We start from the raw sequence: 17,956 nt of genomic DNA, 5'->3' as shown, positions 1-17,956 counted from the left end.
GCAGGATTCACGCAGAGACGTTTGAATGTACTTCAGTCTTTGTAATGAAAGGGGAAAGTGGGAAGTGACGTATGTCGTTTAGCAGTCATCACATTTGTATTTTTTTGTGCGGCAGGGTTCGTGCCACCATCCTCAAAGTTGCTTAGTGCCAGTGAAAGCGATGCAGCCCCTCCCAGGCCATGACCAATGTACCATTCAACTACTGTAGTTGTAAGTCAATGTTTCATCTAAAGAGTTATGAAGGTTGAAAAGTGCCATTGTGTTGCTTTAAAACAAAAACATTCTCATCAAAATTGCAAGACATAATAGCGTTGGCAAAAATGACTTATTTGTGAGTCCTCGAATGGAAAGGAATTACTTGTACTCGGATTTGGTCTAAAAAGAGGCATCGGTGTATGTGTGTTGCAGCAGTAAACTGAAGACTAATACACGGCAAAAGCAAACAAAAAAGATCAACTATAAGTATGCACGGTGCATTCAAATCAGCATAAAGGACATAAGGATGCTTATTTAACCACAATGGATGCACTGATATGTCACGTGAAGGAACAATATACTTGGGCAGCGCATGCATGCCTGTGTGAGGGGCATGGAGCATGTTTGGCCGGTCTGATGGTTGAATGCATGGCTGCCTCTTCACGCTAGTTAAGAAGGAGGGAGCAGAGGATGAGAGGGAAGGATGCAACCACACTGGTCAGAATTAAAAGGGATACGCTGGGAGAGGAAGATGGATCGTCATGTGAGAGAAAGAGTTAAAGCATTAAAGGGCATCATTTTGGGCCTGATGATAATTGAACACATGTTGGGACAACAAGGATCTCTTTTTTTTTATGGGGGGGGGGGTGGGGATTGAGTTTCTAATCTTTTTGTTTGTGTATTTTCACTTGGAGGATTAAATAGGATACTTTTGAAAATGGACCCAATGGAGAGAATATGACTGATGTAATTAATTAATTCCCAGTCTCGCTGTGAGGACCTCTGAGTGATTTATACGTGTGCGGGAGTATATGCATGTGTGTTGTTAAGAGCAGCTGAGTTGTCTTGAACGCCCCTGGTCTCGGGCTAATGTGCTAATTCATTACTGCTTGTCATCCAGTCGCATTGTGTCAGAGGCACGCTCCCCTTCTCTCTGTCTGCACCCTCTCCGCTTCATAAAAGCCGATTATCCCGCGTGTCGCCGCCGTTCCACCAATTCTCCCCTGCCTCTTGACCTCCTCACCCCTCCTGTTGACTGCCCACAGGGCACTCATGAAGGAGAGTAGTGGGCCAGAGGAGGGAAGGGGGGGTGACAGTGGACCAGCTGCCACCAGCCATAGTGCACTGGTGCCTGGCAGAGGGAGCTGCACTTCAGCCTCCTGCTTTGCTGGGCCTTCTGGACCCTTAGGGTTGGAGGCCTAGGAGTGTTGGGGTGTGGGGTGGGGGGGGGGGGGGTTACCAGCCTCATGCCACCAGCCCCACCTGTCTTGCTCCAGGCGTAAAAGTGTGACTGATTGAGGACACACACGTTAATTCATATGTACACGGCCGCAAAACACACACACACACACACACCTCCCCTAAATGTCCATATGCCTCTAAAACCTAATGGTGTGAATGCTGCAGAGTCAAGGCTACAGACAGTGTGCCAAAAAAATTGCACCATTTAGATTTGATCAGTGCACAATTGAATTCAACCTCAATTTAAAAAAAATCATATTTCTTCGAGAAAGAATGTTATTTTTCTCTGTTCAAGCTCTTGTTTAATGTGGATGCAAGACAAAATTGTCTGATTGTGTTCCTTTTCTAAAAGAAATATTTTATTTATTATATCACAGTCAGTTTCAACGTAATTCCAATCCCATTCCCATTATGCAATCGGAAATCCAAACGATTTTGCAAAATGTGACTTTGTGTTATATAACATGATCGTAAAGCAGCATTAAAGCAGAAATACAATGAAGTAGAGATGTTTGGCACCTTTCAGAGGTCCGCAACAACATTCTTCCTATCCACAACTGCAATTTCATGTGTTTGCACTGTCATTTTGCCTCTGACAAATTATGTCACATTTGCCATTCATGTGTTTGGAGTTTCTCATATCATACATGTACAACTCAGTTGCAGATTCCCATATGTGAATTATGGATGAATAAGAATAATTTGTAGACATCTGTACTTGAGAACCCCCCACACACACACACACACATGAATGGTAAAAGTATTTTGATGAGTCTGAGGCGAAATGATGTTTCGGATATCTCTGACAATTTAAGTTAGTCACATTTACATGAGATACCTTGAATGAAAATTTCAACTATTCAAAACGACTAGTTAGAAATATGTTGCTTGTAGTTACAATTTAAATTCAGAATAGTCAAACATAACTTTCAAATCGTTCAATCCGCTTGCCATAGAAATGATGCCATGGCATTGCCTGTAAAATCAGTGCATTTACTCAGCATCCAATGTGATTGCTCAGAGCCCCTGAGAGGGCATATTCAGGTGGCATCTGGCATTGCTTTGACACTATGTAATACTTAATTGCTCTTTGTGTATTTATCAGCATTCATTCCAAATTTCTGAAGTCACTGCATTAAATTGATTTTTCTTCATTTATTATGAGTCTTTTTTTTTTTTACTGGATAGGCACATATTTTCATTTTATATTATTGTACTTATTTACTGTATCAAACCAACCCCCTGATATTGAGTTTTAGTTGTGCTGTCTGAGAAAGGTAAATTAAAACTGGCAAAAGATTTTAATAGAGCAGTGGAAAAGCATGAGGATGTACATGTTTTTCAAATGTTGCAGTGCGCACGCAGACACACACACACACACACACACACACACACACACACACACGGAGGCACTTTGCCGTGAGGCGTAAAAGAGCGAGAGCTAAGTGAGGCCACTCTTGAGCGCTATCCTCTATATTGATTTCCCATTATCAGTGCTCCCTCCCAGTGGAGTCATTAGTGGTGGGATCAAACAGACAGACAGAGAAGCAGACTAATACCAGTCACTTACACCAGCATGGGGAGATCACCTTACCTCCCCCAGGGTAGGAAGGCCAGAGAGGAGCAAAGAAAACGAGGGGAAAAGGGGATGGATGGCGAGGAGGGGGTGCAAGAGGATGGACGAGTGCAACAGGGGAACAGATGGAGATGGCAGAGAGGAAGAGGAAGGAGGTGTGGTTTCACAGTGGAATGTTCAAGTGGAAGATGCCCTGTGATCACTTTATTTGGGTCTCTTCTCTCTTTTGGAGCTCAGGCTTTCCGACTCCCCCATCCCCAGAAACCTTTCCCAATCACATGCGAGAAACAACTCATTTCTTAAGTTCCAAATAGTCAATCATTTTGGGTAAGGATGCAATGAGGAATGGTTTTCATGAAGCCCACATGAGTGAGTGGAATGCGATATGTGAGGCGCTTGTTGTGCTGCCACGCTTCATCATTTCCTGGGTGTTTTTATTCTCCATGGATTCAGTGAATTTATACTTGGAATCAGCTCCATCCGTCTTATTCACGTCTGCCTGCAGGCCAGCCTAGCGGGTAGGGGTCAGAAACACACACACACAAACACACATGCGACTCAGACGGGGGTGACCCTGGTCTAACCACCTGCTGACCTCCAATCTGTTCCCCAAACTCACACCATGAGGGTCCCCGGCACTCTGGGATGGACACACACACGCACGCGCGCACACACACACACACACACACACACACACACACACACACACACACACACACACACACACACACACACACACACACGCACACACACTGGCTGGCTAGCTGGCATATAGTTGAATGTGTGATCTGACGGATATCTCCTCAGACAGTGCCATGTGTGTGGGCAACATGCGTGCGGACACTGTGTGTATGTCTTAGTGTGTGCGTTGCTGTACCCTCTGCCCCCTCCCACTGGTGTTAATTGATTCTTGGTGAACTTTGCTGATTGGTGTGAGGACCCCCAGAGGCGGGCATTGTCTCCACTGATGCCCCCCCCCCCCCACTTCTCATTTGTGTGGCATCTTTATGCGGATACATGCATGCAGTAGGGCACACACTGGTTAAATATACAATGTATGGTATATCTCTATTGGTCTATGAATGTGTGTGTATATATAATATATACCAGACACACACATACACATACACACATGCACATATGTCTATCAGGGGGATTTCACACCCTGGTAAAGAGGAAGCTGGCTAGCTGACATGAGCAGATTGCAGATCATGAGATGCTTCATAGGAAGAAAAAAAAGTGTCTTTGAGGTTTGTGATGAACAATATAGGTGTGTGTGTGTTTGTGTATGCGGGAGGAGGACAAGGAGCCAGAAAGACAGTAAGAGAGATGAATCTCCGCTTATTAATTTCCAGCCGCGGCCCCTCTGTGAGATGTTAATATAGGGCTGATTGTGGCTAATTTCTTATTAATTGCCATCAGCGAGTACACAGTGGCCAGTAATGTGGCTAATTTGTTTAAATGAATTTGGTTATCTGCGGCATGTTAATTGCTGCAGGTGGGCAGCATTATACCCCCCTGCCACACACACACACACACACACACACTCACACACTGGCACTTTGTGGAATGATATTTCACACAAAATTTGCGTTGGATAGATGAAATAATATTTTACATGTTTATGGGCTATTCCAACAAGCACAGCTGCAGCCTTCTGCTAAATTTAACTTCAGGGTTTGACCCTTCTACTGGAAAACCGTTTGAAATTGTTTGTCTTGTTCTCATTTGTTTTATGTCACAAAAATCTAGTATGTATTTGAAAAGCAGTGAGTGAACTTTTTAAGCCTTCTGGAGGTGAGCTATTTCCATGCAGACCTCGACTCCATGACGACTACTCTGGGAAACCATTTCCCACTCAAAAGAAGAATAGACAATGGAAAAACTGCGCATTTGAAAGAAAATCTGTCCAAAATCAATTTACTTTTCGATGAGCTGTCACTATGGAAGTCCTTTTAAAGGAAGATAACGATAAGGCAGATCAGGCACTGGAGGGAACGCCCTCTGATCCCGCCTGCACAGAAACACAATCAGAACCATGACACTGTCAGCTTCCTCATAATAAAACACCCGCAGTCAGGATAACTCTGACAGCTCACACTTTTCTTTGACAATGTTTTTTCAACTTGAATACATCTTCCATTGCATGACGTCACCACTTTACAATCCATTCTCTCGGAGCTGCTTTTAAATTGTTTGTATTTGCGAGGTCTGTCATTTGCTTTAATGGCTCGTCAATAAGCCACTGGCTTGTCACTTCTCAGAAGAACATAAAGCGAACGCTAGCTCCGGTGGCCCGAATGGCAGTGATGATCACATGGTTCGCTCGCAGCATCACGGCCATGACTGCAAGAGTGGAGGCGAGGTGGCTCATCGAGCTACTTGTGACAATTTGATCATATGTCATTTGAAGAACAAATACAAGATAGACAAACACGCAGTTTCACTGACATTCACACCTATTGGCAATTAAGAGTCATCGATTTAACCTATGTGGGATGTGTGAACAACCTGAAAAATATGCAAACACTACACAGGCTGGGACCGAGATTCCAACGCTAGATCTCAGGACCGTGTGGCAGAAATGCCAACCATCAATCCTAATTTGGATCAATGTGGGATGGAGGATCTGTGTCAAAAGAGTTCCAGGACTGGTGTCACAAAAGTTATATTTCAAACCCAAACTACAGGTTTTCCCTCTTCATTATGTGACGAAAGTGCTGCATTTTACTCCAGGGGGATCACTTACTTGCAGCATGCATCGTCACACCAGTCTTGGAGCTTTTCTGACACACCATGTACACAAGTATGTGAAGAAGTACTCATTGAGATTTTAAGGGGAAAGTGTCCTCTCTTAGAGTTACACTAAAGTAAGTTCTCGAGCAACACCTTCATGTACTGTAGATCAACACCAAAACATCCATTGCTTTGTGCACAAGCATCCAAACACCAATTCTATCTTTTTTGTGCACAACTTGTTCATTTTTGCGAGAATGTGGAAAACATACAAACATAATCGCTCAAGTAATTTTAAAATTACCAAGGTGCCTACTGTGTAGAATTTTAGTCAGGTCCAGGTCATGGTAATCCACAAAGGTTGAACGGAGGCAACTGAACTGCTCTTATTTATTGAATTTCTTGCATTTGTTTTCTTGTTTTAGAAAAATGACCTCAGCAATGATGCTGTTAAGCCGATGAAGCGCCAATGACGTGGTGGCATGTGTTGGCTCCTGTGCAATTCCATGTGGTAGTTTGACCTGGAAGTAAAAGCCTGCACGCAGAAGTCTACCAGTGTAACTGAAGAGAGTCCGCTGCCACGTCGTTGCACTATTAATAAATTTGTCATCAGCTTCATTATGCCTCCAACTCCCCCGTCTCCATGTCCTCACAGAGGGGACAGAGGGACATGTAACTCTTTCCCTTTTGTTTGAGTGTTTATGGCTTCGGTAAGAGGCATCAACGACCACCGAGGAACCAGAAGATACACAATCCAAATCCCTCTATAAAAGTGGAGATGCCCTCTGGGCAGCCATAGCTCATAGTTGGCCTGATTTAGTGGCAGCCGTAGAATCTGGGCTTGAATAAAGACAGAGGGGGAGAGAGGGAAGGAACTATAGCTCCCCGTGTGATAAATAGCCCCAGCTCCCTCTATTACATTAGCCGTCCGGGCCGATAGATTGCGAGCCCAATAGACCCGGACATATGCGATTGGTTTCTCATATAAAAGTTGCATATTAAATTCCTTCACAGGACTGTGTCCCCCAAGCAGGAAGGAGGGAAGAGTTGGAGAGAAGCTGGAAAAGAAAAAGAGAAGAAAAAGAGTTTTGCGGCATGCAATGAGATGATGGCGGGGTTGGGGGATGTATAGCTGCGCGCTTGAAAAGACAAATTGTGATGTCACGTATTTAATAAGTTCATGGATATTGGGTGAGGAGTGCTTCTCTCCATCCATTTAATCAGCATTGCTTCCCAATGAAGATTTCTCCCTTTCACCGCTCCCCTTCGCCTCCCGTCCGTGCTTCAGCTCACATGCTAACAGCCCCTCTAATTGTTTCTCAGCTCATTAGCATGCGGATGCTTTAATAGTAATTAATCCGTCATTTGTCGACACGCATACCGGGGCCGCTGAGGTTTCTCCCGAACTGTTTCAACGTACACGCGTAATGCACTCGTCAATGGAGAGTGTAACCTGCTAATTTAGCTCATCACAGTTAATTGGTTGGTAAGTGCCTTTACAGTAATTACCAAGCAGGCAGAGGGATTTAGGTTGTCAGAAGGAAAGGGGACAACAATGACTGGCCCCTCGCCGGCTTAATGGCTTTTATATGAACTTTGGAAAAGTGGGATAAATGACTAAACACTGACCCGCTTCGGTTTTCTGTCTGATCACTTCTCCTTCCTCCTGTGCGCTGTCCCTTCCTCCGTTGCCGCCTCACTGTGTCTTTCTCCAGATATTAACTCATTAAGTTTTTTTTCATTATTTTTAATAAAAGATGAGTTATGGCTTCAGCCTCACTGAGGCAACATCCCCCAACCTCCTCCTCCTGCTCTTGCTCCCTCCTCCTTCATCCATTTACCCCTCTCCTCAGCCGACCGCGTATCTCGCCTTCCTCGTCGGCCATATTGCGCCTCCGCCAAATCCGTTTGACCCCTCAACTGCGGCTAGTGACCCCTGCGTCGCTGGTTTTGACCTTCTGTCCATCTTCTTTTGCGTTCACCCCCCTCGACCACATCGATCAATCATCTCGATTCCTCATAGCTCTGAGAAGTGTTTGGATGGCATTCATAAGACTTATGATTCATGATGCTCTTCCTGTGTGTGCCCGTGTGTCTGCATGCATGCACGGACGAGTGTGTCCGTACACGTTTGCATGCCTGTGTGAGTGTGTGTGTGTGTGTGGGTCTGTAAAAGGAAGGAAGAAAGAAGAGGAGAAAAGGAGGAGGGCTTGTCGATGACACCGTTGAATAATGACAATATTTATGATTGATAGCTTCTATAGAGATACTTATACATACTGTAAGTGTGTGTTTGTGACTGCAAGGCTTATTTTTTTTCCGCTGTACCCAGCTCCCTCACATCAACGTTTTGTCTAAAATGCAATGATGAATGGTTTTCATGGAGTGTGAGCAGTCACTTTGGCCATCGTTCCAAACGTGACAGAGGAACGGATGTCGTGAGTGACCAACGCAGCTAAGCGTGATGTACGGCGCTGGACGTGTCGGCGCGCTTAAAGATGAAAGCATCATAAATAAAATGTGGTCGCTGCCCGTTGAAGAATTTGTGAGACCTTTCCGCGCACGTCAACCGCATCGGTTTTTAAGATGCGAAAGCAGCGTATAAAGCGATTTTTCCTGAGTGTTTGCCATTTTTACCACGCAGACCCCTTTCAAGGCACTTACGCGGCTGCATTTGTCGTGGTTACTTTTTATTGAGGTTGTAAAATATCTGCTGTCTTGCTTGCCACTTGATTAGGTACACCATTGCAATCAAATGCAACTGCTCAGAAGAAAAATATACTTTTGAGCTAATTTGTCGAGGGTACTATTGTGCGTTCATGTGAGTTTTCACCCATGTGTTGTGTTTACTACGTGACACCACATTTGTGGTCCAGGAGAATGTTTGTGTAATTATTTTTAGAAATATATTTTAAAAGGTTAATTAGCATTTTGATGTCCCGGGTATAGCTGCAAATGACACATTCTCCTGTAATAATAGTAATACATTTCATTTTTAAGCGCCTTTCAAAACACTCAAGGACACTTTACAATCAAAAACATGCTTCGCTGGTAAATGTGATTTAAAGTCTAGCTGTAGATAGAGAGGTTTTAATTTGACCAGTTTCATGAATAAATCTTACCTGGTTGCTGATTTCTAGTGAATGCAAACTGAGCCGAGTCTGGGAGTGGTTGTGCAGTAAAAATCATGAAATTGATGGATGTGAGAAATAACTCTTTTTACAATCTGGGTAATAAATGGAGTTGTGATTTAAAGAGATTAATCAGCCGGGAGGAAGATGCGCTGTAGAAAAAAAATATGTAAAGATTCTCTTTAAATGTAGCACAGGAGAAATGATTGGATATACAGCGACCCCCCGCCCCCCTTTTCTTTTTTACATATTGAAGCCTTATCCATTCATAGTAACACAAACTGAAATAGTTGTATATTTATTCTTTTTAAAAAAATTATCACATAGACACAGTTATTCACAGACTTTGCACTTTAAATGATTAACTCCAGTCCTTTCATTTCTCTTGACCGTCCATGAGATTTTGGCTGGAGACCGCCTCCTTCCCTGTTAAATTCAATGAAACAAAAACCACACAAAGACCTTAGCGCAGTGATTCTTAGCCTTAGCGCAGTGGTTCTTAAGCTTCTTAGCGTACCGAACCCAACCAGTGAATATGCACATTCACCGAAACCTTCATTAGTGAAAAATAAATATACTTTTTTACAAGTTCAAAATATAAAAAAGACATTGATTAAAAACAGAAAAGAGTAAATAAAATTTCAATGGATAGTATACTTTTTTTTTTAATTGAATGGCGTACTATCACGACTGTCACACTTTGACTACGAAGCGAACTAAATTTCCCACAGCACTGATTGGACAAGCAATGTAATGTGATCATCTGCAGCCAGTGATGGCCAAGGGGGCATGTCATAACTAATTGACATGTGGAGTCAGGTGTGTCTTAACCTCCATGGCAGAGGCTCCGTCGAACCCCTGAGACCGATTCACCGAACCCATAGGGTTCGATCAAACCCAGGTTAAGAACCACTGCCTTAGCGGATCTACAAGAAAAATGCTGCGTGAGAGATTTGAACAAAGAAAGGGAGATCCAATGTTACTTCCATCCTGTGAGAAATCTCTGATCTGATAAAAACACGATTGAACTCCCATGGGCACCACAAGAAAGCAGTTAGTGCTCATCATAGACGTTGTCCCATTTCAGCAGAGGGCTTCTGGTTCTCAGTCAGGGTGACCATCAGGTTCTTGTTTTGTTCTCACTTTCTGGCTCATCTCACCTGAATACTTTATTTGTCAGCTCAGGAAAGTTTTTGATACCTTTTATTCCAATTATTTTCCAATAATTAAATTTAACAAACATACAATATGCACAAACATACAAAGACAAGACAAATGGAGCACCTCTATTTTCAGTGTGACAACACGTTGCTGTATAAATACTTGTCTTTGTCATATTTCATTTTAATGCATTTCCACTAATATATACAACTATGTTCATTTTTCGCATGGGACAAATATAGCCTGAAGTAAGTAAAAATATGTGAAGCGGTTTGGAAAGCAAATGAATTCAAAGCTGTAAAGTAGAGCATTTATATGAAGTGCACCAAACACACCTCAAATAACAGTAGTAGTAAGTATTTCTCATATCTTCTCATTTGTATGCTTCAAAATTATTGTGTTATTTTTGACAGATTGCATACATTTGCCAACATCCTCGCCGAAATAAATATATACACATGCATTTACAATACATTCCATGCTACATATTCCAATCCAACAGACTTGAGACTGTACATCAAGTGATGTTGAGGCCTCCTCTGGAGCGATGCTTTGATTTAGTTCTGTACAGTCCCAATCAGGATTGTGGTACTTGATGCTACCACAAGAGGGCGCATTTGTCTTAAACCTCCAGATGCACCACTTGTGCTTCATGGCCAGCATGTTGCCAGACATGTTAAGTCCTCCAGAATGTGCCAGAAAGACTCTTTTTGGCCTTCGTTTCCATGTTGTAGTAACAGTGCTTGTTCAATGCAGAGGGGATTGAGTATGCGTTGATGATTCTTGTGCGTGAGGAGAGGCTGAGCTGCAGAGGTCTTGCAGCTGCCTTTCCAGCAGCTCCGATATTTTGTTGTTCTACTTCTTCCTTTCATAACTTTGCTGCTGTGAATTGGGAATTTCTCCATTGCGAGACTAATAAAGCTTTTCTTATCTTATCTTATCTTATTATTTTACATTGAGACTATGGTGTGTGCTAACAGGAAGAAAGACACCAACATCAGACTGTGACAACCAGGCAGGTATTTTGGTCATTACATAACCCCCCCACCCCCACACACACACAGACAACAGAAAAAACTACCTCAATTTACAGTAAGTCTGTTTGCTGTTTTGCGTATTTCATTTATTCATTAAAACATCTTCCAATATGTAGTCTCTGACGTTGCAGTGATTCATTCACCTGACATCTGTGTAGGCAGCATGCGTTCAGTGACTGTGAATGTGAGTGTGAGTGGTAGTCTGTCTCTATAATGTGCCCTGTAATTGACTGGCAGCCAGTCCAGGGGTGAGTTAGCTTCATGGACCCCAGCTTCCTATATGCCTCACGAGGTGTGATGGATGGATGGATGGATCCCTCAGTATGATACAGTTCTACACCACTGCAAACGTAACCTATACAGTAATAGTCATTATTAAATTGAAACATTGTTGAATATGACAAAACTGGTTTTGTATTGGGTCTTATTGGATTAGTGAGATTTAGCTAATGAAGGTGCAGCACACCGTGTGGGTGTGTGCATGCGTGTTTATGTCTGTCACTTTATGATTTCTGATGTAGGTGGAAATGTTTCATATTTTATTGCTTTAAAACTAAAACACAAATCACATGGTCAACATGTTGCACACATTGTCTTAGCAACGTAACAATAGCAGGGTGTGAAACTGTTGGTGAAGTATCTCTGACTGTGCTGAGCGCAGACATCTGAATGTGTACTTACTGTACATCAGGTAAGTGCACTTCAATAATTTTACAATGGCTGCCTCCTCTTGGTAACCTCAGCAGGAAAAAGGCTTCTGACCTGAGCTCACCAACAACAATGAAAGGTGATGAAATGTATATTATGATTGACATTGTGTGATTTAAATATAAAAACATATGTATTGCTGGGGACTTAGCATGAAGCGGTGACGATCAACTCTGTCTGCATTTTAGATAGAATATTACTTTACCTTTTAACTGTCATTGACATCTGTATCAGTTGTGCCGTTCGCAGTTTGGGTCATGGTTGTGTTCGTCCTGCTATGTGACTCTTGTAGCATGACGTTTTGACTTGTTTGACCCGCCCTGCAGCTGGAAGGTGTGTGTCCACACAGAAGCGTCACCTCCATGAGCTGTTGTCTGCCTAAAATAGGGGAACATCAAACATAGGTGGTATTGAGTTTGAATGGGATCTGACAAGACACGGAAGGTAGAAAGTAGAGTTGTCCTGATCATGTGATCTGAAATCAGGGCCCATCACTCAGTTTTCAGCTGGTCGTTGCAACAGTCAATGACTGTGTCCAAATTCACATTCTGGGTCCTCTGAAGGCCGCATGACTTCACTGCCGGCGTGACTCGACCGCAAGTGGTGTCCAAATTCAGTTTGAGCCTGTCCAAATTCGCCACTGTTTATGCAGTCCACAGAGGCTACATGAGGATGAGCCTTTGAAGGTATCGAAGGACCCAGCCTTTGAATTGTCTTTTTAGAACTCGGAAACCATGTGTGGTTGAGTAGCGCCGGAAGTGATGTCATGCAGCTGAAAAATGTGGCCTTCGGAGGATGCAGCCTGTGAATTTGGACATAGCCCTTGTGTCTGCGTGGGAGCTGCAGTGCTTTTGTGTTTTGAAGGGTCACAAAATGTCATACTCCCATGTAGCTGATTATGGAAAAGGGGTACAGTGTGAGATGTGGAAACATTTTGCGAACACAGCCAACAGGGCAAGCTGAAAGAGACTAAAAATTAAACTTAGTCTACATAGCCGCACAGATCACAGGGTGGAAAATTATGGACAAAAATCTTAGTGGGCAGGATCTTCAGAGTTCAGATCAACAAGTTACCAAATGCGACACATTTAAATGATTTACTTCCAATTAAAAGACTAATGAGTGTGAATTTAGTTGTGACAAGCAAACACGTGCCCGACAGATTACCGGTACTTTTGATGAGTCAATCAATCAATAGTGCTGTTTGTAGATGAGCCAGTCACTCAACCCCCCCCCCCCCCCCCAAAAAAAACACAGCTGCATTGAGTCACCCACATTCAATTAACACACATGCATCTAAATAACAAAATCTATTTTTTACAGAAAAAAATAAATAAATGTGCTCTTCAAAATGGACTGGCTGAAGTATTGCATGGGCCGAAATTAAAAAATGAGTGCATTGACTTTGGCTCAGGTGCAAGAAAAATGCAGGACATCTCGAGTAAAAAGTCAACTCAGTGCATGTTTCAAATACTGGTATTCAAAATTTTAGGGATTATTTTTCATTCGCGCAGGATCCAGTCACGTGACTCTGTTGTGGTAGCAATTGAGCGGCCGTTTTAAATATGGAGGAGTGTCTTGTCTAAACGGGCAAATGAATCGCAAAATGCAAGTCGAACTAGTGTGGAAGTGATTCGGGGTTGACACAGCTGACGTTGGTCGGAAAGAACGATGATCGATGTGCCAAAACGGTCGCCGTGAAAATCGTTTCTGTTCCACCGTGGATTATGGGGAAAATTTTGCGACTTCACAAGCCCGAAAGAAGAGCTAAGTAACACACACACACACACACACACACACACACACACACACACACACACACACACACACACACACACACACACACACACACACACACACACACACACACACACACACACACACACACACTCAGAAAACACACTGGCATTGTATTGAGCAAACGCGCGTACGCGCTCTGCTTCATGCATGCAAGTTAAACGTGACAGCCAGGATGTTCGATATTCGCTTAACATTCAGTTTACCCGCTCGTGGTCCGCATCGTAACTACATTTTCCACTATACACGCGGTAGTATATGTAGGACAATTTCGGAAACGGTATTTTCAAAAGTTTGCGGCTGAATTTGTTGTCGCTACAAATGTATATGTAAAAACTGTTCTAGACGCCTTATTTCTCATAACATCTGTGAAAAGGACCGACCACAATTTACATTCCTGTATTCCAGGGTGACGCAGGTGGCAGAAATCACAATAGATCGAATCAAATATATATTTTTTTTCATTCTGACTGCTGTAGTAAACACCTTTTCCCATTCTGATTCCTCCAGTAGTTGGCAGTGGTAGACCAGTATTTACTGTAGCTCAAAATGAAATTATATTTGTCCTTTTGAAATAATAGGAGATATTTAAGTGACATATACATATACATATAAATATTTTCCCATATCATTGAAAGTCTAGACATAATATGAAGATCTTCATTGTTAAATATTGCTGTAGAATATCGTTTTAAAACGTTTTGCAGAACATATATGAATCAATTTGAAATACAAAGAAGAGCTATTGTTCACAAACGCTCTCGATCCATAACTGTTCTGTGAATCAAGTGCAGATTTACAATAGTTTGTGTAGAATGTCGTCAAATTATCTTTAGAGTTTTTTTGAAAAAAAAATCGATATATCTTTTTTTAGCCCATCCACAGACTGACTATATGCAGTTGTCTCATTAATTTATCATGATGGAAGAATACTGCCCCCCCCTAAATAAAAGAAAGAAAGAAAAAAACTTCATAGCATTGTGGCTGTACCTGCTATAGTTACTGTGGCAGGAGAATGTTGGCACCCACTGTATGTCGGCCATCGACATCTCAGTAGCTGCGTGTAGGCGGACCTGAAGTCCCTGTTGAGGGCTCCATAGAGGATCGGATTGAGTGCTGAGTTGGTGTAACCCAGCCACAGTACAATCGAAAATTCTGGGACTTTGTTGGGGTCGGGATTCTCCTGTAAGCCCAGTGCTGTGAACAGAATGAAATAAGGCAGCCAACACACCACAAAGGCCCCTATCACTGCCGCGAGCGTCACCGTGGCCTTGTGCTCCCGCAGGGCCGACGCTGGGACACCGGAGACGACGGTGGTGACGGCCGATTGGTGGCTCCTGCAGCTGTAAGTGGTGACACACGTGGGCCGAGTACTGATGATGCGCTTGATCTGTGCGCGTGCGATGCGAAATATTCTGAGGTATGTCCAGCACATGACCAGCAGAGGCAAGTAGAAGGTGAGAAGGGAGTCGGTCAGAACGTAAGGCCTGTTGAGTTCAAAGCGACACGTCCTTTCAGGAGCCCGTAGGCCGTGGTTTTGCACTGTCCCGTTGACGGTGTTCCAACCCATGAAGATGGGCAAAAAGGACACGGCCACCGACACGGTCCAGACGCTCGCCATGGCCACAAATACTCTCCAAGGCAGTACCAGAGAGCTGTATCTAAGGGGCATTGTCACAGCCAAATAGCGGTCCATACTGATGGCCAGCAGGGTGAGGATGGAGGCAGTGCAGAGCATGACGTCCATGGAGATGTAGAAGTTGCAAAAGACCGGGCCCAACGGCCAGTCATCTGTGAGCTGCAGGTGGGCCGAGAAGGGGAGGACGGCGAGGCCGAGCAGAAGGTCGGTCACCGCCAGTGACACGATGAAGCAGTTGGTGAGACAGCGGAGGCGTCGCGAGGCGCAGACCGCCAGGCACACCAGCATGTTGCCGCTGATGGTCAGTAGGATTAGAAGGGTCAGGATGAGACCCACTGCTATTTTTGACAACATGGCTGTCTGGCCCTCACTTTTTACCCTTCACCAATTCACTTCATTGAACTTCATGTCCAGTAAGTGTGCTTCCAGCGAGATGGCCTCTTGCAGTCTAATCTCAGTGTCAATCTGCACTCTTTGAGTAAACTGCCTATATGAGTGGCTGTGGCACCTGAATTCATTGTTTCATGCTGTGGTCCTTATCGAGGCAGAGGTCCACGCTTGTGTAGAATTTGGCCAATGGCTTCAAACAAACTGTCTTCCTTGGCTTCACTCCCATCTAGTGGACAGAAAGAGATAAAGCAGTCATGTGAGGCCCTATTTTAGCTGCATTTGACATCAAAAAGATTTACTTCGTTTTGGTTTGACGTTAACTTCAATGGTGTATGCATGTTTGTTTACATTTTATAGCTCAAATGGAGCAGAGGAGAGCCCAAGCCTCCACTGAGAGCAAATGAAATAACTGAAGAAAAGAATCATTGTTGAAGTCAACGGGGAGCATATTGAGCAAGTAACAAAGGTGATGGATAGCTTATCTGGGGATTTTTTTTAGATGCTAAGCAACATTTTTGATTTAAATTTTGATTGACCAAACCATGAGGGCTAATAGTACTCAAAGAAAAAACAAAAAACGCTGTTCCTGTCATGCCTCAGAACAAAACGTGTTTAACTGTGCAATGGCCTCACTCCTCCACCTTTCTGCACTTTCTCAATCCCCCAGAGCTGCATACAACGAAAACTGTGCCACTTCATTTGGCAAGATATCATTTGCTCAAACTGCTTCCTCTGTATAAGGGGTGAAATTCGGAAACTCTCCACCTGAGCGTTCGAAAGGTAGCACAAACTTCACCACTTTCAAGAGAACTGACAAATTCTTCTTTTCAAAGCATTTCGGGACACGTGTTTTCTCCAAATACTTATTGTTTATTTGTCAATGATTTTTGTCAGTTTTAAATGTTTTAAATGAACCCAATAAGAACAAATAAGAAATTTCATCACACTGTACAACAATAATGGCGAAGCTTCATACACTGTTCAATGAGCAAAGAAAATAAAGAACATATTGGATTCATGACTCATGCCAACAAACATCCAAACTCCACACAGGAGGCTGGAGCAGAGATTCAAACTCTGAACCTCAGACATGTTAACCATTAATGAGCATAAAGTAATAGCACAATTGAATGAGATCCATTCCAAAATCTGTCTAAAACACTGTACCTTTGCATCAAATTTAATGCAGAGTGGTGTTAACTATATTTTCATGCAGTTGTGGACCGTAATTTGACAATGTTGACTACAGTAGCAACAAAGAAAGATCAAAAATGGCATCTTCAACTTGATTTTTGCCAATTAAAGCAAGGAAACCTAAATGGAAGAGCCCAAGCATTGTTAACATTACTGTTCTACGGTTAGCATGGGAGCAAAAAGCCACTTATAGGAAAACCATCTGTCGCTGAAATTTGTACATAGGCCAGTCAGGCAGTCAGACACTATTCACAAAAAGTTTTTGTGATGCTTTCAGGTGAAATTTCAGGATGAACATAAAATGCACTATTTACAGGTTAACTTCATTTGATTTTCTCTCAACTGTTGAGTGCACATGTCCGACTCAGTGTTTCACTACTTTTTTTTCATAACTGGCTCTTCTCTTACAAGGAGCGGAATGCAAATTCACGACATCTGCATGAATCAAAACAATTTGAATTGGTTTATTCAAACATCCATCCATCCATCCATCTTCTACCGCTTATCCGGGGCCGGGTCGCGGGGGCAACAGCTTTAGCAGGGAAGCCCAGACTTCCCTCTCCCTAGCTACTTCTTCCAGCTCTCCCCGGGGGATCCCGAGGCGTTCCCAGGCCAGCTGGGTGACATAGTCACTCCAGCGTGTCCTGGGTCTTCCTCGGGGTCTCCTCCCAGTGGGACATGCCCGGAACACCTCACCAGGGAGGCGTTCAGGAGGCATCCGAATCAGATGCCCAAGCCACCTCATCTGGCTCCTCTCGATGTGGAGGAGAAGCGGCTCGACTCTGAGCCCCTCCCGGATGACCGAGCTTCTCACCTTATCTCTAAGGGAGAGCCCGGACACCCTGCGGAGAAAACTCATTTCGGCCGCTTGTATCCGGGATCTCGTTCTTTCGGTCACGACCCATAGCTCGTGACCATAGATGAGGGTTGGAACGTAGATCGACCGGTAAATTGAGAGCTTCGCCCTTCGGCTCAGCTCCTTCTTCACCACGACAGACCGATACAACGTCCGCATCACAGCAGACGCTGCACCGATCCGCCTGTCGATCTCTCGCTCCCTCCTGCCCTCACTCGTGAACAAGACCCCAAGATACTTAAACTCCTCCACTTGGGGCAAGATCTCTCCCCCGACCCGGAGGGGGCACTCCAC

At 43.7% G+C, this 17,956-nt stretch overlaps 1 protein-coding gene across 1 annotated transcript; it reads right to left on the bottom strand.

Moving 5' to 3' along the window:
- Window positions 1-9,234: 9,234 nt before the first annotated feature.
- On the bottom strand, window positions 9,235-15,824 carry hrh2a (histamine receptor H2a). Its single transcript, XM_086105963.1, has 2 exons — window positions 14,574-15,824; window positions 9,235-12,164 (listed from the first exon to the last, which is right to left on the bottom strand). The coding sequence occupies exons 1-2, from the start codon at window positions 15,574-15,576 to the stop codon at window positions 11,995-11,997; spliced, it is 1,173 nt and encodes a 390-aa protein (XP_085962089.1). The 5' UTR covers window positions 15,577-15,824; the 3' UTR covers window positions 9,235-11,994.
- Window positions 15,825-17,956: the final 2,132 nt, after the last annotated feature.

This window comes from Hippocampus guttulatus, chromosome 2, assembly GCF_054856545.1.
Source record: "Hippocampus guttulatus isolate MCC_2025c chromosome 2, RoL_Hgut_1.0, whole genome shotgun sequence".
Classification (NCBI taxonomy): domain Eukaryota; kingdom Metazoa; phylum Chordata; class Actinopteri; order Syngnathiformes; family Syngnathidae; genus Hippocampus; species Hippocampus guttulatus.
The sequence above is the reverse complement of the archived record's forward strand: the minus strand, read 5'-3'. Positions and strand labels throughout refer to the sequence as shown.